The sequence below is a fragment of the Condylura cristata genome, unplaced genomic scaffold (assembly GCF_000260355.1).
Source record: "Condylura cristata isolate star-nosed mole 26May11 unplaced genomic scaffold, ConCri1.0 scaffold00010, whole genome shotgun sequence".
Classification (NCBI taxonomy): domain Eukaryota; kingdom Metazoa; phylum Chordata; class Mammalia; order Eulipotyphla; family Talpidae; genus Condylura; species Condylura cristata.
The window spans coordinates 35,049,133-35,071,463 of NW_004567111.1; the positions used below are offsets into that span (position 1 = coordinate 35,049,133).

Genomic DNA, 22,331 nt, shown 5'->3' on the forward strand with positions numbered 1-22,331 from the left:
ATCACACACTATTTTTATTACTATTTATATATTACTATATATAGAGAGAGAAATATATATATTGAAAATAAGTTCATACTAGTTTCTCCAATTCCAATTTAATACATCAGGGTTATTTCCTTCCCATTTTTCTATTTATAAATTCATTCTCCAACAGTAAAAAACAAAACTCTTATTATCCACAAAACATTCATTCCTTTGCTTAGTTGACTGATTCATTTGCTCAATGTAACCAATCTCCCAACCATACCAGTCACCTCTCTATTTGCTTGCCCACTGATGGCTTGTCACTGTCTCCCTGCCTGGAAAAAGAGAAGGCAAGGGGGCAAGGAGGAAAGATAGAGAAAGTAAGAGAAAGGAGTTAAGGAGAGAAGGGAAGAAGGGGAAAGTAGGGAAGGGAAGATGGGCAAAGAGAGTGAACTTACTTTTAAAACATCTTCCACAGCCATCTTCCCCTCATGTCCTAGTAAAAGATTATATGGGTAAAGCCAGTGGACTGCATGCTTGACAGACATCATTGGGAAAAAATTCTGTTTAGGAGCAAAAATACAGGGGAATGAGGAACATTTACAACAGTCACAGAAAATCTATCTAGAATATACATGTACATGTAAATTACATCATAAACAATAACCAACAATTTTCTCATTTCCAGAAGTACACAAAAGCAAATATTACTTCCTCTTCTCTTCCCTTTCTGCATCCTTCTCTGTGGCAAGCTCACCCACTTCCATCTTTCAACTGTCATTTATGGGTTAATGGCTCCCAAGTCTCTATTTCTAGCCCTGATCTCATTCTTGAGCTTGTCAAAACTCTCAATTGCCCAGTAGATGTGATTGAGTATCTCACAGACTGCTGTTCAGGATGACTGAAACCGCTTGTCTGAACACACTGCCTTACTCATGCCGAAAAGCACTTCTCCTTCTCTTTTATTCCTAATCTGAGTTGAGAGTCCACACCTAGCTTTGTTTTAACTGCTAGGAAAGTATTTATTATCCTCAAATCCATTCCGTAAAATCAAACTATATTCCCAATTGTTTGTCTGACTTGAATATGTCTATTAAACAGGGAAATTTCCATATGGGAAATTTCAATTTTATTAGATCAGAAAATTAATGTTAATATACTGAAATGTGGTGCCTTCCTGGTGGCACAACGTTTTGCTAAAGCACAGCACTCTGAAACGATCCACTGCCATGGAAGCACAGGTTCATTCCCTGGCCAGGGAGCTGACCCACATGGCACAGAAGACCTCTCCTGTCTCTCACACTGCTCCCCTCAGCAGAGTATTTCAGTAGACCTGCCTTTTCTGCTCCCCACTCTGTCTCTGGTGAGCAGAGCACTGTCTCACTCCCCCACCCCTATACCTCTGGCCTGTACCCCTGTTTTTGCATGCAGATATAAAGAAATCTTTAAAAACCTACTGAAATGTGATAATGATATTCTGGGTATGGAAAAGAATGTCTTAATTTTTCGAAGTTATAAACTGAAACATTTAAGAATATATGTGATACATTTTCAAATGGTTCAGAAAAAAAATCAGACAGCAAACAATGTGGCAACATGTTAACCGGTGGCTCTCATTAAAAAGAATATGAATGTTCATTTCACTGTTTGGGAATGTGTTTTTTTAGATTTGAGAAAGGTTAAAGTAGAAGTTTCAAGCAAAAACAAAATGTAAGAGATCTAATAAAAAAGAAAGAGAAATGCTCTTCTGGATGTACAGAACAGTGTGAGAAATACCTAAGGAAATTGACTCACAGGGACATAAAATAGAAAGTAACAAACAGTGAATTCTCTTGTCAAGATGGTCTCCCCAACCCCTCAGACTACAGTCTCCTTTTCAGTCACTCTCACTGATGTTGTAAGTCTTCTATGTGCTCCCTGCACACTGAGGCTCTCCCTGTTCCCCTCGTAGCTGCCAAAGAAGGTATCGTCCATGAATGCAAATCTAATTACCAGATACTTTATATTTAATGGGCCACTTTTTCCACATCATAAAATCCAGAAACTTCCCTTACCATGTAAAACAGTTCACAATAATATTCTAGCCCCTCTCTTCACTACCTAGGCTTGCTCTAGTGATACAGTTTACCATTCTCCAAACACACCTGGTACTTTCTGTGATGCAAACCATTGTAAATGCCCTATCCTCTGCCTGGAGGGCCTTTCCTTCACTCCAGACAATACCAAGACCTTTGTTAAACTGTAGTAGACAACATCTATGCTCCAGCAAGTCCCCTGAATCTGTTTCCATCCTTTCTGTGTTTCTCAGCTTTTCCTTCCAGTGGTCTGAGGCTCCATGACTTCTGAAGGAAACTAAAGTCAAGCTCCTGGGGCTCTCTTTGCTCCCTGACTGGAAGAGCAGCTAGTGCATGTGAATTTGTGACCCCTGGGATGGCTATTAGCTAGGGAGTAATGGTGGATTGTGAATGCCTCAGCTCCCCTGTCTCATGTTGGAACAAGTCTTCATGACTGGCTGAAGTTCTCCTTTCCTCTGTGTAATTTTTCCCTGAGTGGCATGTCTAACTTCTCCCCTCCAAGGCAATAAGCTTTTTAAGCGCTCAGAACATGTCACTCGTCTGTTTGGTTTACTGCACTGCACAACAAATTAATCTCAGGCCTTAAAGTGTTTATAGAAAAACATGATGAGGCAAACTGAAGTGAATAATTCCCAACCAGTGGTTAATTTACTTTATACATACCAGGATTTGAACTGCAGCTGGTAAACTATCCAAAGGAAAATCTGGTAGGCCAAGAGTAGAAGATTCTTGGGAACAGAGAGTAGTAGCAAAGGAGAGGAGCTGAGAAATTCTAAGGGGAAGAGGAGGATGAGTGTTATTAAGTTTAATTCTAATAATTAAAATATATTGAATGTATACAGCTGCTAAATAAAAGAAGCTGGGCCAATTTAATTCCTCTAAAAGACAATATGTACTATTAAATTCTTAAGCAGCAGCAGCTCCTTATTACAGTATTTCATTTAAACCTCAAAGTCTACTAGATATACAAATCTCTCTCCTAACTCTACTATATGTGAGGTATTTTATAATCTTCCCAGCTGTATCCGAGTAACCTCCCACCTTTCTCATTCCAAACCTAGATTTAGCTACCAGGCACTTTTGACAGCTCCAGAATAAATCATGTAGTTTCATATTTCATGCTTTTATAAAAACCTTAGAATGTCTTAATTCCATTCTCTATCTGACAAAAATGTATTCATTTTCCTAGGACCCATATGTTGAAATGATGGCCCTCACTACACTTTTTAAAGATATTCACACACCTTGCAGCTCTAACAGATCTTGAGTATTTACCATCAAAGATCATGTCATTATAACTTTGTCAACAGCACTTAAAACAATCACTGAAGAATTCTTTAAAGAACAGTAGTTAAAGGAATGAATCAATCAATGAATAGCGAAAACAAATAATGTTCAATGTCTACACATTTACATAAATGTACATATATAGCTGAAATACTTACTTTTCAGCAGAAACACTGGGTCCAACTGAATATAACAGTTTAAGTTGGTCCTAAAATTGATTAAGAATTAATAAAATAATGAATGTGATGGATAAAATGCAAATATTTATACATTTAACCTCTCAGTTAAGCGAGAATAGCAAAAAAAAAAAAAAGTCATTTTAAATACATGTGATTTTCTAAAAACCAAGAAAAATGCTACAGTAAGTTTCTTCCTAGTTTCCCAAGTTTTTTTCATTCTGTCTCCCTTTTCCTCTCCGTTAATTACTGAGGGGAATATCTACAAACATAGTAACATTTTTATACTAATTCAATTTATTATAAATAGGAAACCTTTTAAAATATTCTTTTTCATACTTACCTTGAAGGGTAGATAATAAATATCTCTGGCTTGAAATCGAGAACGAAGTGGGGGGTCTAATGGATTTCCAGAGTACTTAGGTACTGGTAAGCCTAAGGCAATTACTCGGAAATTTTCACTGACTCGAACAATCTTCCAGTCATCCAACTCTGTTTTGGTATGATCCTAAAAGAATAAGATCAAACTGCATAGCATAAGTGATGTAGCTATTACAACCACAAGAGATGCCAGAATAAGGATTTAGAACTGACTGCTGGGTAGACCATATATGTCAAATGAGAGTGCAAAGTGAAAACAGAATCTGCAAAGTGAAATCAGAATGTAGGGAAAACACACAGTGTGAATATGTGTTTAGAACTGACTGCTGGGTAGACCATATATGTCAAATGAGAGTGCAAAGTGAAAACAGAATCTGCAAAGTGAAATCAGAATGTAGGGAAAACACACAGTGTGAATATGTGTTTGAAAGGGGAAGCAGTGAAGACATCAAGGAACAAAAGAGATCCAGGTCAAATATTATAAAGTTCATATACTACAATAGAGTTAGCCAGTAGAATGAAGCCCCTGTCAGCAACCAAGTGGAACAGAGTCAGAAAAGTAAGGAAAAGAGATTGGTTTAGACCAGTGGACAAATTAATGCACTCCCAGAAGAGCAAACACTGGCAGAGCAGAGATTGCCCGTGGACCTTAAGGTATTATGAGATCTATTTCTAGCTAGGCACATTAATACTAATAACATGTATTAAAAATTTAGAAGGTAAACACTTCACGAATCTTTCTGACTTCATTTCACTGAATCCAAATAGACCTGCAATTCTTTTTTTATGGATGAACAAGCTGATGTACAAAGGAGTTACAAAACTTGCTCATTATCCCAAAAGTAGTATATGATGAAGCTCAGATTGGAAACTGTGTAGGTTTTGGAGTCACATCCGCTCTAATGCTTAGCTCCCATTTTAGCTAAGTATAAGCAGCCAAAACCATATTTCTACTCTTTCTGAATCTCTGTCTTCTCATCTGTAAGGTAGGCATAACATCACTGACATTATTATGTTTGTTATGACAATTCAATCTAATAATGCATATCCATCTGTAGAAACCAATGCATATGCGTATCACCATAGAACAGATGCAAGAAAGACTCTCAGTCTTTGAATGCATAGGTAGATTCATCAGTCTTGGAGGCTGGCTTAGCAGACAGCTCCAAGGTGATGCATCTGTAGTGAAATAAACAAAGACTATTTCTCCTGCTGTTGCCTTCTTTATACCTGACTTGTATCACAGCATTTAAAGATTGTATTGTATGCTTGCATTCAACAAATAATTACTGAGCAGCATTGTTCTAGGAGATTGAGATAACAGAAGCAACAAAAATTCATGCCCTAATGAAAACTATTATATATAGAGGGAAGTAGACAATGAACTAAAAAGTTTTTAGTTTAGTTACTTATTAGCTAAATCATTAGGATGCTATGAGACTATGGGGGTGTGGTGGAAGCAGGGTAGGAAAGTATGGAGGCAAGAGCACATTGTGACTTAAAATAGGATGGTGGAAAAAAAAACAAAAAGAAAATTAGAATTGATGAAAAATAAAATTAAATAGGATGGTGAGGGCAGCAGACTTCTTTGTTGATATGACATCTGAGCAAGCTGGGAAGTAAAAGAACCAGCCAGGAAGATAATTGGGGAGTACTGTTACAGACGAGCAAGGTGCCTGTGCTATGTCTTTGCAGCCTGTCTTGTACATCTGAGGCATAGTAAAGAAAATAATAGCCACTGGAGTATATTTAAAAGGAAGAAGGCAGACGGAAATAAGGCCAAAGGGCAGTAGGGGATAAAATCGTAAGACCCTATACTGCACTGCAGTGACTTTGCTCTTACTTTGAATAGAACAAGAAGCTGTCGGAAGATTAGTAAAGCGGAATGACCTAGTCAGTGACTTTAAAGCAAGTGTCCACTGACTGCTGTGGGGAGGCCAGGATGGAAGCAGCGATTTCGGTTAGGTGACTCTTACAGCTCAAGAATTAGACACGGTAGCTTGGACCAGATACTTTTTAAGTACCTTATTCACTTCTGTCAATATCTACTGAACTTTGGGTTTCCTAGACGCCAAGAATTGGATTTTATTCAGCTTTCTACTCCCAAGGCCCAGTATTATCTAGAAGTCATTAGGGATTTAGTAAATAGTCAGTGAAAGAAGGAAAAAGAGGAAAGAAAAAGTGAGATTTGGAAGGAGGGAAAAAGGGAAGAAGACTTAAAAGGATCAGAAAAAAAGTAAAAATGTGGCTGGTCTTCAACATGGTCTACAAACAGAAAAGCTCAAAGCTACTAATTCATGATTTTAGTACTCAGCCACAGATCTGGCCACCTGCACATTTGTGTGCATACTGCTAAAACCATGTCTCACATAAAAATGACATTAGCCACAGTTCAACAGCTAAGACAAAGCTGCTGGATATATCATTTCTTACCTGGAGAAGTTTGTCATAACGCTCGGCAGACATCAGGAAGCGTCCATCTTCAAGCTGCATCTCCCGGTTTTCCAGCAGGTTGTTCAAAACAGGTAGAACATTCCTCTCTGCCTTTTCTAAGCCTTCTAATACGAGCGTTCTGCCTTCTGTGGCTGCACGAACTGCACACTATTTCCAAGAGAAAACCAGAGCATTAACAAATATCAGAGATAGCAGCGTATGGATTAATTATTTTCAATGCAAATAAAACTTGTCCTTTTTTTTCAGGACAGGTAATCAGAAAGCTGGTTCTAGATCTTGGTTTTTCCACATATAATCTTAGACAATTTTCTCTTACTAGGCTTGTTTCCCCATTTGTAATATAGAAAGATTAGAAGAGATGGTCGCTAAAGTTCCTTTCAGTTGTAATATTTTAAATATATATATATATATATATATATGGCCAGTGAAATGCAAAACTAAGAGCTATCTTTGTTAATCAGTGACATAATTTAAACAAAGCAATAGATTCCATAGCTAAGAGAGAGGGAGAAATGAAGGTAACACTCTGCTCATAAATTTCTGAGACTCCATAAGCTATGGAAATGGGAAGGCTTTAAACAAGAGCTACCACCAAAATGAGGTTTCAGTTGGCCTTCAGCAGGCCAATTATAATCATAGTCCTATAAGTCTTCGAGTTAAGTTTAAAATTAACAAATAGAAAATACAAAAATTCCCAAATTGTAAGAGAAGGAACACTTAATAAAAAAGGGCATACTAAGAATGAGAAAAGGTAGCTTCTAAAAAAAAAAAAAAAAAGAAGACACTAGTTTTTGATGAAAATATGGTAGAAACAAATAAAAGCGTCCTTTTATTAGTCTTGTGCATTCAACAAGAGGGCAAGGATAAATGTTGTTAAATTTGTTATTACTTTTTTCCTTAACAGTCTCTTTCTTTGGCCTTCATGGCACTGCATTACCTTAGAAGAACTGTTTCTACTTGCCCATTTAGTGTTGGTGACACCAGAATTAAATCTTTAACGCACAACCTTCTTATACTTGACTAATCTTTTCCAATCACACTGCTTCAAGTATGATCCCCAATCTCAACCGCACAGTTCCATCATACTGAAGTGTCCAACCAGATTCCATAATCACTAGAGGCTTCCTTGTACAACATTGAAAACATCATATTTTCTCCAAAATTTTCTTCTCCTCTTAATATGTTCTGCGTAAGTGAAGAGGACCATTTACTGATGTCAGGAGTCTTGATTTCTATCTCACCTATATTCAACTTATCACCATATCCTGATGATTTTTTTTTAAAGATTTGTTTATTTATACATACAGAACTGGAGTACAAGCCAGAGGTGCAGGGGCAGTGAGAGGATTCACCACAGACAGAGTGGGGAGCAGAATAGGCAGGCCGACAAAGTACACTGCTGAGGGGAGCAGCGGGCGGGCCAAGAGAGGTCCACCGTGCCTTGTTGACAGTTATCTTAAATAGACAATATTTTATCCAGTTTTACAATTTAAGAGATTATGCAACTTGAAAATGGTAGAATTAAAATTCTATCCTGTTAACATAAATGATGCAAAACAGAGTAGGTGAAAAACTAAAAAGTTCTCTAATGATGCAACTACTGGTCATTAGTAATCTCGGAGAGTCCAGTTTAGGGAATTTGTTATGGGCCTGTTTGTAAAAACAAAATCAAAATCTGCACAACGTATTTCCACACACACAAGACTCCATACAACTTCAGGTATATGTGACCAAGTGGCATTGCTACATGCCCTAGTCTTCTGGACCACTACCATCACAATTTTGCTAAACCACCATCTTTCAACAAATCAGTGATAGTGTGATTGGATAAGAAATATTTGTTCTTCACCCCAGGTACCCGAAACAGAACTCCTAAAGCTATTGTAATTTCCTGAGGCACAGGGTGACAGAGTATCTTCATTCATCACATAAACTCCTTACCTGAACTTAGAAATTGATAATGTACCTCTTACAGGCCTATGAAGATAGTTTCGAGATAGGGACAGCATGGCAAAGAAATTGCCTTTTAACTTGGTTTAGAGCTAATGAGTAGAAACGGAATTTTCCACCCCACCCTTTGATCTTGAGAGAGGTGCTGGAGATTAAATTAATAATAGCCTCTAATATATATAATCAATCATGACTACATAATAGAACCGCCATAAAATCCTAAACAATGAGGTTTTGAAAGATTACAGGTTGGTGAAAATATCCACACCAGAAGAGTGCCATACCCCAAACTTTACTTGCTCTTGAGATCCTTCCTGGCCTCCCAATACATCTCTTCATCTGCTATTAATTTATACCTTTTATGACATTCTTTAAAATAAACCTGTCCATGTAAGTAAAATGTTTCCTTAAGTCCAATGAGCCATTCTAGCAATAAGATTCCTGACTATTTCACTAACCTCAACTCTATTAGTAGGAAAAGAACCTCCCAAGCACTTTTCTTATTAGTACAATATCAACCTTAATTTTACATACAAATTAACTGGCAATGAAAATGGATGTTTCATGGTGCAGTTGGATCCAAAGATAACAGTACAAACTTGTAAGAGTGTTGTGTGTATACATATATATATATATTTTTTTTTTTTTTTTTTAAGAAAAACATCAATAACCGAAGAATCACCCAAGACTTTTGGTTGTAGGGGTATAGGTTGAGACCATATACCAAGTAAAAAAATTAAATACAGGCAAAAGTAATGACTAAAAAGAGAATACCTAGATGCTTTTTGGTAAAAGTTTGAACTGATTTTACAGAAACAGTATTAGTAACTATTTCAGAATCACTGGTTTCCTGGTTCTTTCTTAAAATACTGTATAAAATTACTAATATCACTGAGGTGTTCCTGGTTCTCTCAGATTCCTGTTTCATCTCCAACAAAATTCTTAAGCCTTTAAGAGAAAGAGAACCTGTTAAAGGGCATATCAGACTGGTATAAAAGTGCCTTGTGGAAGGCTTTTACTGTTTATGGGGGCGCGGGGGGAATGTTAAAAGATGCTGTTATGGAAGTTTAGAAAGAATTTTTATATAAAGGATAAGAATTGTGTAATGTTCACACTTATTATAAAGAACAGACAGGTTTAACTGTCAGCAGGAGAGAGTCTACATATTTTCTGTATAAATTTTTATAAACCTTTAAATAAAATGAATGTGATATAGTTTTACTTGTCAAACCCTAAAAGAAGTAAAAGCAGAGAATAGCTGCTATAAAATACTATTTGGGATTGTGCATCGAAGTAAAAATTAGATCAACCACAAGAAGACTTTCCTGCTCTTAATGCTACACAATTTCCAGAGACCTAATTTTCTCAAATAGAATTTTTTTTAATGCAGTTAGATCCTCTGGCCTAGCTACCCCATAACACAGTTGTAATAACTGAGCATGTTGGACAAAGGATTTCAATATAAAAGAAGCTACATGACCTAAAATCAAAAATTGTTTTAAGCTCCTGTTCTAGATTTGCTTCTGATTTGATAAAAGACCTTAGGCAAACAATTAATTTGAAGTCTGTGTCCTCATTTACTAAAGGAAAATATCCTCAAGGGGTATTGCACAATATAATTATTTGAGAATCAAAGAAATACTTGAAAAAAAAAGCTATTAGACCTATTAAAATATAATTTGTTAATGTAGCCATGATGTCATGAAAATAGATTCCAGAAAGCTTGAAATTATTCAAAGTGGTTACAGCACTGAGGAAGCCAAAGTAAAAATGAAAAAAAAAAAAAGTTTTTTTAGAGTAACAGGATTACATTAATTTTTAGTTGCTCTACTAATTACCTGCTATAGGTTACTTAGGTTAATTATTTTCCCTCTCTGAGATTCCACTTCTTTTAGAACTAGGCTAATTAAGATGTTTATCTCAAGATTAAATAAGATAACTTCTATCACATAGTTAGCCTTTAAAGAAAAACAACTGCCTATTGTTATTATGAATACTGTCCATGTTACAGAGGTTATCACCACTGTTTTTTCAGGGAGGTAACATAAAAAAAGTAGAAAGAACTTAAACTTTGAATGTTAACTGATTCTGGCTCCAATTCCATTACTGCTATTTACCATTTCTAAGACCTGACCCTCTAAGCTTTGATTACTTTATATGTAAGATCAGTAAGTGATTTTCCTTTCTAAAGATGTTTTGAGAAATGCAATTATATACAGTACCAAAACAATAGGGTCTCCTCAACAGAAGCATTTTTATATTAAAAAAATGAAAAAACTTATTTTTACCTCCTTTTTAAAATGACACATAGATCTGTCAAATAGTTAATGCTATAAGCAGATAACAGTTGATGGGAGCCAGATGGCAATGGGGAAGAAACCAAGGCCTGAGTTCCAACACAGAGAATGTAAGAACAAATATCTTCCCTAACTGCAAACATTAGAACACATTATAATGATACCAGAGCAAAGGGCCTGGAGTAAGTATCAGATTTTAGGCACTCTCTATAGCCTCTAAGCTTTCCAAATTCCAAATACTTACTTTATGAACGTATTTATGAAATACAACTTTGTAATTTTAATAGTGATTACATGTGGAAGGAAAGTGGTCTTAACATCCATAAATGGGATTTAGTTTACAAATAAATGGTTTCCCATTATTTACTAGAATAAATATATTTAGACAAGATCAAAATTTTATGATCAATGTTATTCTATTTGAGTTGCTCTTCATGGTCTATATTTAAATGAAGCTTTAAAAAACTTACTTTTTCTATTAACAATGAGATAATCAAAAACAAATCAAAACAGGAGTGAATACATTAAAACATTATGTAAGTTTAAATTATATTTTTGTATTTAATATTAAAACATATTGTATATAATGGAACTTTAGTATGTCAATTAAATTCATAACTTAATATGAAAAGAGTTTCTGTCTTAGATCAAATTATTTGAACTTCATCATCCTATCTTTCTATTCCCCAAACTATCTTAGGGACAGTGTCTCCTCTCATCCAAACATAAAAATTAAATATTCGTTGTTTGCTTATTTGTATTGGCTTATCTTGGTAATGCAACCAATTGTATATTGACTTAAAATGTCCTCTCCAGCTCTTTGGAGTCACTTGGTAATAAGTAAAATTAATAATTAGACTGTTAACAAGTAAGAAACAGTAAGGATAGCAACTGATTTTTAAAGGGCTACTAGAGTCAATATTTAGGTTTTATTCAGGTACTGTTCTGAGGCACATGAAAGTTGATGTGGTCTCTATTTCTCCATGAGTGTAATAATACTGACACAAATTTCCATATTTGTTTTTAATCAATTCACTCTTTCAAAAGCTTAATTGATTTTCTGCTTAGCAAAGCATAAAATTATTTAAATTACCCACACAAAAACAAGTGGTTAACTTATGGCAACTATTACATAGATAAGCATGAGGTAATTTTCAACATTTTCTTAATAAACTGTAAGATTTCATCCATATCCTTTGAAATGCTCTGAAGGAGATTTCATTGTGTAAGAAGATACCTTAGTGTATGTGGAAAGGGGTTAGGCATGTCTAGTCACTAGCTAAAATATTCAGAGAATTTATAATCTGAATGAGGAGACAGGAATGCACAGGTTTGGATAAAGACCATACCAACCAGAGGAAATAAGTATTAAGGTTCTGAGAATGGAAAGCTTTTGACCCATTTTTAAGAGGACATAAATTGAGAGCATGGGAAAAGAAAAGAGAAGAGAGGTAGGCAAGATTAGGTCCTGTAGAATGTAATAGCCCATCTTAAGTGGCTTGGATTTTATTTTGGCTGTGAAAGAATTACATAGCTATAAGCCAGGAACTGAGAGAATTCAAGTATGAGCAACACAATAAAGGATATTAATGGTCAAGGAATGTATGAAACCAGATACCATCTCAAATAGTCTGAAGCAGTCTAGAGAAATGACCACTATTTCCCATACCTCAACCACCGGCTCTGAAGGTGTGAGTGCAATACAAATCCTAAATAATTGGTGTTCATCACAATGAATTGAAATCACTAAGGAATCAAAGTATAAAATATTACTAAAAATGTTTAAAACTGCAAAATATGTATCACTTGAAAATGTTTTCTAGAAAGGCAGTAAGTAAAGTAGTACAGACTTTTACTTACATAACTTATGCTTCAAGAAATAAATCTTTAGTGAATCGGTAAATTTAGTTTCTTATAACAATTCAATTTCTGGGGCCTCCCTGATGATTCGGGGGTTAAAGTCTCAACCCTGTGAATCCTCCCACCATGCCAGCACCTCTGGCCTGTGCCCCAATTCTATATACACAAATAAATCTTAAAAATATAAAAATAAAATAAAGTCTCAGCACTATCATTCTATCACCAGCCATGGCAGCATGAGTTTGATTCCAGGCATGGTTCAGCAGACCTCTCCTGTCTTAGCCGCTGCAAACTCAGCAGCGTATTTCAGTCCACCTGCCTGTTCTGCTCCCCACTCTGTCTCTAATGAATCCTTTCACCCACACCCCTGGTGCAGACCCCAGTTCTTGAATGCCTAAACAATAAATCTTAGAAAAAAAAAAACTCAATTTCTGAGATATCTGAGTAGCCAAAAGTTTTAATTTTCTTTATGATAAAACATACAAATCCATTTTTCCTTCAGTAGTCATTTGCATTACAACAATTGATCCAGATATAAAATTCATTCAAAATGTTCTTAAATCCATATTGTACCAAACAAACCCAATTTTCCACTGTTGTTTGAATATATTCTTCTCTCTTGGCCTCTCTCATACTGTTGTCTCATTTTCTAACACTTTTCCCCAATTCCTCACTTTCCCATTTCAAATTCCATCTCTACATTTTCAGTGAATACAGAGGGGGAAAAATGATATTTTACTATAAAGGTATATATATTTTTCTATTTGTAAGTAGAAATGATCTATGAAATGAACCTTGGTATTATGTGAATAAAATGGATTTGTTTAAAATGTATCTCTGTGCCTTCATCAACAAATGATTACTTCAAAAGTTGAAAATCTGAAATTCCCAAATTTTCCTACCATAATGTGCCAAATTTGATCATTTAAGGTGATGAGTGACCAACAAACTGCTCCACTTTAAATACACTTTTCTTTTTGTAGTTACTAACGTATGAGACTATGATTATTCTGGTTTCAAAAAATTCTTGTACCCAGTAGTTTTTCACAATTATATCTCTTTAATTATAAAGCAATAATGTGCCCACAGAACTTCAAATTAAGAAAACTATGAAAGTTCATTCCTTAGCCCTCTTCAGATACCCAATCACACTTCTGCAGTAATGTGCTTTGATAACTGATTCTTATATGTCCTTTTCAATGTAGACACAAGCAATTACATAGCTAGTTTTTTTTTTAAATCACAAAACGGTTGCATATTACATACACTGTATTGCAAACTTCATTTGTTTTTCACAAAATATATCCTAGCCTTGCCTATCATTACATAAAGATTCATGCTTTTTAATGGCTACTGACAATTCTTCTTGCCACTATTTAGGTTTCTAAATATACATTATTATATTTTTCATTTACAATTTCATACAGCAAGCAACACTAACAAACATCCTTGTATATATAATTTTGGATACTTTGTATGTATATATATGGCAAACAAGTACCATAGATGCTGAATTCAAATGTATTTCATTTTATTTTCTGCTGACAGATATTGCCAAATTCTCTCTCAAAACTGTACCAATTTATGTTTCCATTTATAGCAATGCTGTTTCCTCAGCAACAATGAATATAAACAATCTTTTTATCTCTGTCAATCTGAGGTTAAAATAAAAAAGCAGGTCACTAGTGTTTCAACTTTAAATTTTTAAAGAAGGCTGAACATCCAGTCACAAATTTATTGAACACTTGAAATCTTTTCTCCAAGAATTGCTTATTTGTAGTTTTTGTCTAGTACTTTAGAGCTAATCTACAGCTAAGAACCAACCCCCCTCCCAACAAAAAACTATAGCTTCTAGAAGTTTATGTTTAATTTCATTATGTTTAATACAAATTTACGGGCCCTCCCTGGTGGCGCAGCAGGTTAAAGCACAGCACTAAGAAGCTAAAGCTTAAGCCACTTCCACAAGAGTTCCATCCCCGCCTGCCCCGGAGATCCACATGGCACGGCAGACCTCTCCTGACCCGCCCGCTGCTTCCCTCAGCATTGTACTTCGTCCACCTGCCTGTTCTGCTCCCCACTCTGTCTCTGGTGAATCCTCTCACTGCCCCTGCACTGGCCTGTACCCAGTTCTGTATGAATAAATAAATAAATCTTTAAAAAAATAACAAATTTACTAAATTGATCTTCAAGAATTACTTTAGTAAATGTACTAGAGGAATTTATTAAAATCTCTAATTTTTTTAAAGTCCAATTCATAGGCAAGTAGCAGGGAGTGAATGAAATTTAAAAATCAGTATACTGGTTTTTAACTAACATTTTAAAACCATCAATTTCATCTAAGCCTTTTTATTTAGTATTAAACCAAGAAGGCATTTCCAAGAACAGGGAAATGAAAATCTAAATTAAATCTTTAGAAAGAGAACAGTTCATCTATCTTTCGCTATTACATGAGCTACTCTCTTTCTACTTTAAAAATCAATTTTGTGCAGCCCTAGAGTCACACGTGAGAGTATGATAAAACTTACCTGATCAATATAAAATGCTGTGCCTGCACGAATCTCTCGACGCTGTTTGAGATCGGTTTCTGTAGTATCCCTTGACAGAGCAATGTATTCAACCTCTCGTTTGGTCAGTTCCTGTAGAAAAAAGAATGAAAATGTTCCCAAAATAAAATCAAATTCCCAATATATACTTTGGAACCACTCATCAGACAATGCTACTGCCAGAAGAGAAGAGCTTTTAAGGATCGGCTTTGCGGAAAATGCAATAAATTGAGCATTAATCTAAACATGTGTATGTCTCCTTACAGCTTTTATTGTAATCAATAATCTACCTATTATAAACCACTTAAGCCAAGATAATTGAAATTAGATTTTATAAACATTACTGCCTCCTGTAGATTCTTTTCATATCAAGAGTTAGCATTTAGTTTTCCCACAACAAGCAATTTCTGTAAAATACTGCTAATTTTTTTTAAAAGGGTGACTTAACCATTTAACCAATGTTTACCAATTGCATACAATAAGTTGCATACTTTACCAAGAGTGAAATAAGGTAAATACAACAAGACACAGAAGGGAGAAACACATACATAGCTGTTCATGAAGGAAAAGAAGGATAATAAGGAGAAAAGGTAGAAAGAAAATAAACAGGGTAAGAGGGAAAAGTAAGTATTTCTGCCCCCCCCACACACACACTCAACTCATTAATTGAAGGAGAAATCTTACAGAATTCATTTTAGAATTATTTACCTATCACTAAAGTAATTTTGCTCCACATGTAACAGCTATATACAAAAAGGCTTTTAACATTACCCTTAGTTTTGCAATGTTGCATTAAAATCAATGACATTCTATAATCAAGTAAGATGTACATTGTATTTTCACCAAACAGTGAGAACAAATTAATATACAGGCATATAAAGAAAATGTTAAATTACCACATTAATGATGAAAGGGGACATTTCCTACATGACATGATTTTTTTCACTCTTTATCTTCATGTAATATTGAGAAATGTGTATTTAGTTTTTTAAAATGTGGATCTTCCCAAACACCCATAAAGTTATGTATGGAAAGAGAGAAAGCACATACCATAGTGATGAAGATGTGGTGACACCAAATGATGGTTTTCTAAATAAAAATGAACTGTGTGTGAGAGCACACACTTTGAGTAAAATAGCATGGAGACTTTTCAGGAAATACTTTCTTTTTGCTTCTGGAACACATAACTAGAACCTTGGTGTTTTATTGACTGGCTAAATGTCGTCTCCCTTACTGAAAATACCTGTCTCTCATATTGGCTGACAAAGTGAAGTATGCCTCTTATTAGTAAACTGTACCATAGTAATTCCCTGAATTGTCACACTGAGGACACTACCTGCAATCTTGACAGTTTCCTATGACACTCATCAGCCAAAACTAGCACCAGAATTTCCTACCTATTGTTTCACACAAGTCTGAGAAAGTTCACAAACAACATCAGCAATATCAGCTGGATGAAGGGCAATGGTCTCTTAAGTTGGGTTAGGTTTGTTTGGCTGTTAAAATAAACTCCTTTTATCAGTTAAATATAAAATAAAAACAACTTTCAAATAATTTCAATTTAATTTCTCATCGGGTCACAGCCTAGCCCCAAAATTTCTGTGCTTACTCTGGCTATTACTAAGATCTTTTATGTTACAATATGTTACTCATGCTACAGACTGCAAAGTGCCTTAGACTAGCATATTTTCATATGTGTGTTTTCACATCCTAAAGTGCCTCAGCTGTATTAGTTTAAGGAAATTTTTTAAGATACTGATGTCATACAGACTTATGCTACATTTTTTAACAAATGAAATTTCTATAAACTCCATCTTTTTGCTTCTACATTTCTAATAAGCTTCAAAGTTTTGCTAGAAACAAAAATCTCAGAGATACTGCAGCCTTTGACATGAGTTAGAGTGTACATCTCAAAATAAGAAATTCTAATCCTGGAATTCTCACTAGCTGACTCTACATTTTTAGGTAGACTACTTTTGCCTTGTACTAATAAAGTGATGATACCACATCAATGGTCATTACATATCATACACTGATTTTAAGATTAAATGAAAGACATGAAAGGTATAAGTGTTAGTGGGAGTTGTTTCACTGTATTCTTATCATTCCTGCCCCATTTGATTTTTAAAGTGCCCAAATAAATTCATTATGTACAGAGTACATAAATTATATTGAATAGCAAAGAAATGAATTATTTAAAATCAAGTATTCTTCATCTGAAAAGTAAACTTTGGAACACAACAACTTCATCTTACAGCATTCTTTCTGATTGTTAGAGCAATGCTGATGAATGCAAACAAAGTTAAAAAGTCTTATTAGTTTTATTTGAGTTGCGATATGAATATTTCAATTTACTTCACAACAGTTCTCAGAGATCTGCAAATATTTAAGAGGATAATGTGTGAAAAGAGAAGTAACATAGAATTTGAAATGTAGGGCCAAGATTTATTAGTGATAAAGTTTGAGTGATATATTCTCTGAAAGCTTGTTTTCTCATCTATTTAAAGAGAAAATGAGAGCAAGAAACATGTAAGAGATATTCTATAACCTTAGGCTTCCTTTAAAGACTACATAGCAGCAAAAAGTCAAGAGAATTCTGTGTTTTCAAAATGTGGACCTGAGATAAAAGACTGTTTCCTGAGTAATATAAAACTAAACTTTATCATCTCAGTGTTGCTGATTCTTTTTGGCACTCATTACGTGAATTTGTTTTTCATTTCTGCTAGAAGCGGAGGTGTATCTAGTTAGAGCAAAAAAATTGCTAATGCACTGAAAGGTAAGTTTGCTTTCCAAATAACTTTTCTAAGTTCTTTTTTTAACCAAAATGTTGGTTTACACTGTTGTTTTCTAGATGTATAGGATCCAGTTCTTTATAAACAAGTCATCCTTTAGCATTATTTTTTTCAAGTAATGACTAATCCTGATGTTGTAAAAATATTTTTATTCATGTATTTTACGGCATACTTCAGCAAAATTAAAACCCTTAGGAAATCACAAGAGTTGATTGCTCACCAGGTACTGCATAGCAATAGAGCGTCGAAGGGGCCCAGGAGGTCCTATTAGAAAGACATCTTGCCCCAAAAGGTCCTTCTGCATTATCCATCTTAAGTGCTGAACTACAGACTGAGCCAGAGAATCTGAAACTTCAAGAGAGTAAAAAAAAAATGATGAATTGAAAATCAGACTACTTATTATATCTCCAAGTAAGGAATCCAGACACTATGTTAAATATATACATGTAGACAAAGTCACACATCAAATGCATACATATGAATGCATACGCAGACAGAAATACACAAATACATATACAAATGCCTGGTGAATTTTGAGTCTTACAATAAAACCATTATTTTCAATGTTAAAACAGGACAAAATTTAAGAGATCTCAGTAACAAAAACCCCATTTTTGGCTTTTAAAAAATTTTGTTTCACATCATTCTTCATTTTGTGCACTTTTTTCACCTTGATTGTAATCACCATAGACTTCCTATCACCACCGGTTTGCCACCACCACACGGAAGTGCGTTCTTCCCACTCCAGTTTTGGTCTTATTCCCCTCTCCACCCTATAAAACGTCTCTCGTTTATAGTTGTTCATTGTTTTTCATCTTTACTTTATTACAATTGCTTTTTCTTTTCCTGACCCCTTTTGCTCCTGCTATGAGTGAAACCATCTGAAAAACTCCACATTTAAAAATTAGTAAGAACATTTGAACAATGATCTATAAATGTCACCAAAAGTAAAAAGTGATTTTCAAGGGTGATATTGAAGGACTACTATAATTACGTCAGCAGAATTTTATAACCTAACACTTTGGTTCTAACAAAGAGGAAACAATCAAGTCAGTCCAGATAATTACCACAGCCTTGAACAATTTGTGAAAATTGTATTGTAACTTGTTACCAATGGGTTTAAGAACTCTCAACCTTCACTTAGGAAGTTTGGTGTAGGCTCATGTGACTTAAAATTATTTCCTTAGAATTTAAGTCTGTTCTTGTATTCTATCTTGTAAATAGAAGACAACTTCATCCTTCTAAGGCTATGCTATTAAATCACCTATCAAGCTGTTCATTTTCTAAACATTAAAAAAAATGCTTTAAATACAATTATTATTTTTTTGCTCATTTGTAAAAACAGTGACCCAGAAAATCTATTCCTATGTATATGCAAAAAATTATTACAAATATACATCAAGAGATACAAAGAATAACCACAGAAGCTTTGTTCAAAATCAAACTGGATTCATCATAATCCTTTCCCTTTCTATCCATGTTGCTATGAATAGCATTGATTTAGGTTGGGTTTTTTTGATAGCTGAGTAATATTCAACTGTGTATATCTTTTTTTAAAAAGATTTTATTTATGCATACAGAACTGGGGTACAGGACAGAGGTGCAGGGGCCATGAGAGAATTCACCAGAGACAGAGTTGGGAGCAGAAAGGCAGGTCAACGAAGTACACTGCTGAGGGGAGCAGCGGGCAGGCCAGGATAAGTCTGCCACATCATGTGGGTCACCTCCAGGGGTTGGGATTAAACTTGCACTGAAGCAGCCACAGCCAACTTTGCTGTGCTGCACTCCAACATGCTACACCACCAAGGAGTGCCCAAATATCCTATCTACTTGACCCACACCTCTGTTTGGGAACATTTAGGTTGGCTCCCTATCTTAGCTGTTGTATATTGTGTTGCTACGAACATCGAACATCGGTATGGGTTTTCCCTTCAAATCAGTGTTTCTGTGTTCCTTGGGTACATACTCAGGAGTGGAACTGCTAGGTGGTAAGACAAATCCATTTTTTATCTTCTAAAAAACTTCCATATTGTTTTCCACAGGGGGTTAGACAAATCTAGATTCCTACCACCAAGGAATCCAGAGGAGGAGGTAGGAAGGGTGAGGACAAAATGGGGAGGGAGTACAATGGACTACAGTGGTAGACTACTGGTGCTCTGGTAGAGGGTGTGCTATGGCAGTAACACAAATACAATGATGTAAGCCAACATCCCAAATACAATGATGTAAGCCAACATTGCCTCAAATAAAAAACTATTCAAAAATCAACTTAGTGTCAAGATGGATAAAATGAACACAATACATAGTGATATAAACAAAATGAACTACAATTTCCAATGTGTTTTAACTCTTGAAAGATTTAATTTTAAATGACAAACAGAAATCACATGATGCTATTTTGATAACATTCAATACACAGCAACTGAATTCATTAGAAGTATATTCACATATATGCAATATAACAGAAAAAGCAAAAGAATGATAGATTTGATAATGGACAACTATACATCAGAGAGACTTGCATCTCTAACTTCATATCATATTTAATGGTTCTGATAACACTAGCTTTTAAACTGGGTGTGGGTTATACTATTTGTTTCATTATTGAATTTTATGTATGAACACATACATACATATAAAACATAGTCTTTTGTATTGAATATTCCATATTTTGTAAACTTTGTTTAATCACCCAATGAGAACAAGAAGGAATCGAAGATCAAACTAAGAAGGCTTGCATAGGACTAACATTGACCTTTCCCACCTGACAGTATTACTTGGCTGGTTCCCCCTACCTCCCTGAAAAAGCTAGTATCTCATCACTGGAAAATATAGTTTCTGGTTTTCTTTATCATGCGGACAGATCAAACACAAGGTGTTGGGCAGTCTAGATGGTTTACCATGTTCCTGGGGTCACATTAAAGGATCTTGTAATTTTCTCCAGAACAAATACCTCCATTTGGCTTCTTCTCTCCCATATTCTATGAACCCTCTACAACATGATCACCCCTAAGGAGGCAAAAACTGGTTTGTGGTGGCAGACCTGAGAAAAATTCTTAAGATATTACAATGTCTGTGGACCACTAAGGGACATCATGCATAAAGAGACGCCCAATACACCTGTAATGTTAAAATTTTATGGAACTGGGGAAGAGACAATTGGAGGGAGAAATGTTCTTAGAAGAGCAATAATGGAAAACTGAGAAATACTGACAACTGAGGATCTACCAAGGAGTTTCATGCTGCGAGGATGCAATTCACCTGAGCTTGGAGAGTCACCCTCATTTGTAACTACCAGATGTTCACTTAACTATTTTTCTACCTCAAACTTAAATCCATCTTTCTGCTATAGTCCACTCTTATTTCAAGATGAGTCAGTCTGCTTGTTGTTTAATGATATAACCAGAGTCAAGAAGTTCTAAGTTCTCTATTAGTAAAATTATACAACATTCTGTTGCAAATGAACTATCTCTCCTTACTCTGATTTCAAATATATAATTAAAAACTTAAAACATTTTGGCATTTCTTCCCACTTTTGCCCATAACTCAGCATACTTTGGCCACAGGCATTGCTGCACTATTCCAGCGTTATGTCACTCCTTTGTTTTCATTCCACTTTGGCGATATGCCTGAACTTCCATTACCTGAACTTCACTATTTAAAATAGGAAATTTTTAAACTCCTAAAAAGGCAAAGACAAGTTGGTTCTCTTCAGCTTCCTCCCACCTATTATTACTTATTCCTATTTGTAACTACTCAATTATAGAGTCAAGTTAGTTCTATATAATTCCATTCCATTTTTAATGTCTGGACTTTTGAACTATATTCACTTTCAAGACTTTAAAAAAGGAAGGCAGCAATTCCTAATCAAGCATAAAGTCTGCCTTTCTCATGTTGCCAGTGTTAACAAAGGGCTAAGGCTTGAGGAATAATTTATCTTATTTGTAGCAAAGTGGAGAAGAATCAAAGTTGCAGTCTTACAACTGTCAGTAATCCTTTCCTCTTCCCTCTCAACCTTGAGTCTCAATCGAGGTGGTGCTGCCAAGACTCCGTAACTACCACAGGTATTTGGAAATGTCTGTGGATAGCATTCTAGTCTTTTTGAGGGATAAAGGACATTTCAGTACCCTGCTGATATAAAGTGATGATAAGTGTAACATCCCAGATAGTCTCATGTGCATAACATGTCAGTGGGACCGTCACTGAAAAATACTATGCTTGGTTGACACTTTTCTCAAGGTTTCTGCTGCTTGCACACCACTAAATGAGTTACTCCTCATGAGTCATGAGTTCCTCTCAGGTTCCTCCACCAACTGAAAAAAGAATTTTCATGGAAGCAAATGAAGATGAATAAATTTCTACCGTTAGCTTGAGCTTTAAGGAGATGTTATCCAAAATTTCAATTCTACATCAGTTTATTTATTTATTTATTTTATTAAAAAGTTTATTTTTACATCATTTTGCACATTTTTTTTCCATCTCAATTGTAATCCCCACGGGTTTCCCATCACCAAATCACCCCTGTGCCACCATCATAGTCCCGTGCATT

At 35.2% G+C, this 22,331-nt stretch overlaps 1 protein-coding gene across 2 annotated transcripts in view; it reads right to left on the minus strand.

The window, feature by feature from the left end:
• The window catches only part of VWA8 (von Willebrand factor A domain containing 8), a 278,183-nt gene that overhangs the window by 232,106 nt on the left and 23,746 nt on the right, over positions 1 to 22,331 (minus strand). For both annotated transcript variants that reach the window (XM_012723268.1, XM_012723269.1), the window contains exons 4-10: positions 18,003 to 18,133; positions 14,973 to 15,083; positions 6,320 to 6,487; positions 3,849 to 4,013; positions 3,488 to 3,537; positions 2,706 to 2,814; positions 426 to 530 (exon numbers count right to left, since the gene is read on the minus strand). In XM_012723268.1, the coding sequence (XP_012578722.1) occupies positions 426 to 530; positions 2,706 to 2,814; positions 3,488 to 3,537; positions 3,849 to 4,013; positions 6,320 to 6,487; positions 14,973 to 15,083; positions 18,003 to 18,133 (839 nt within the window). The remainder of the gene's footprint in view (positions 1 to 425; positions 531 to 2,705; positions 2,815 to 3,487; positions 3,538 to 3,848; positions 4,014 to 6,319; positions 6,488 to 14,972; positions 15,084 to 18,002; positions 18,134 to 22,331) is intronic.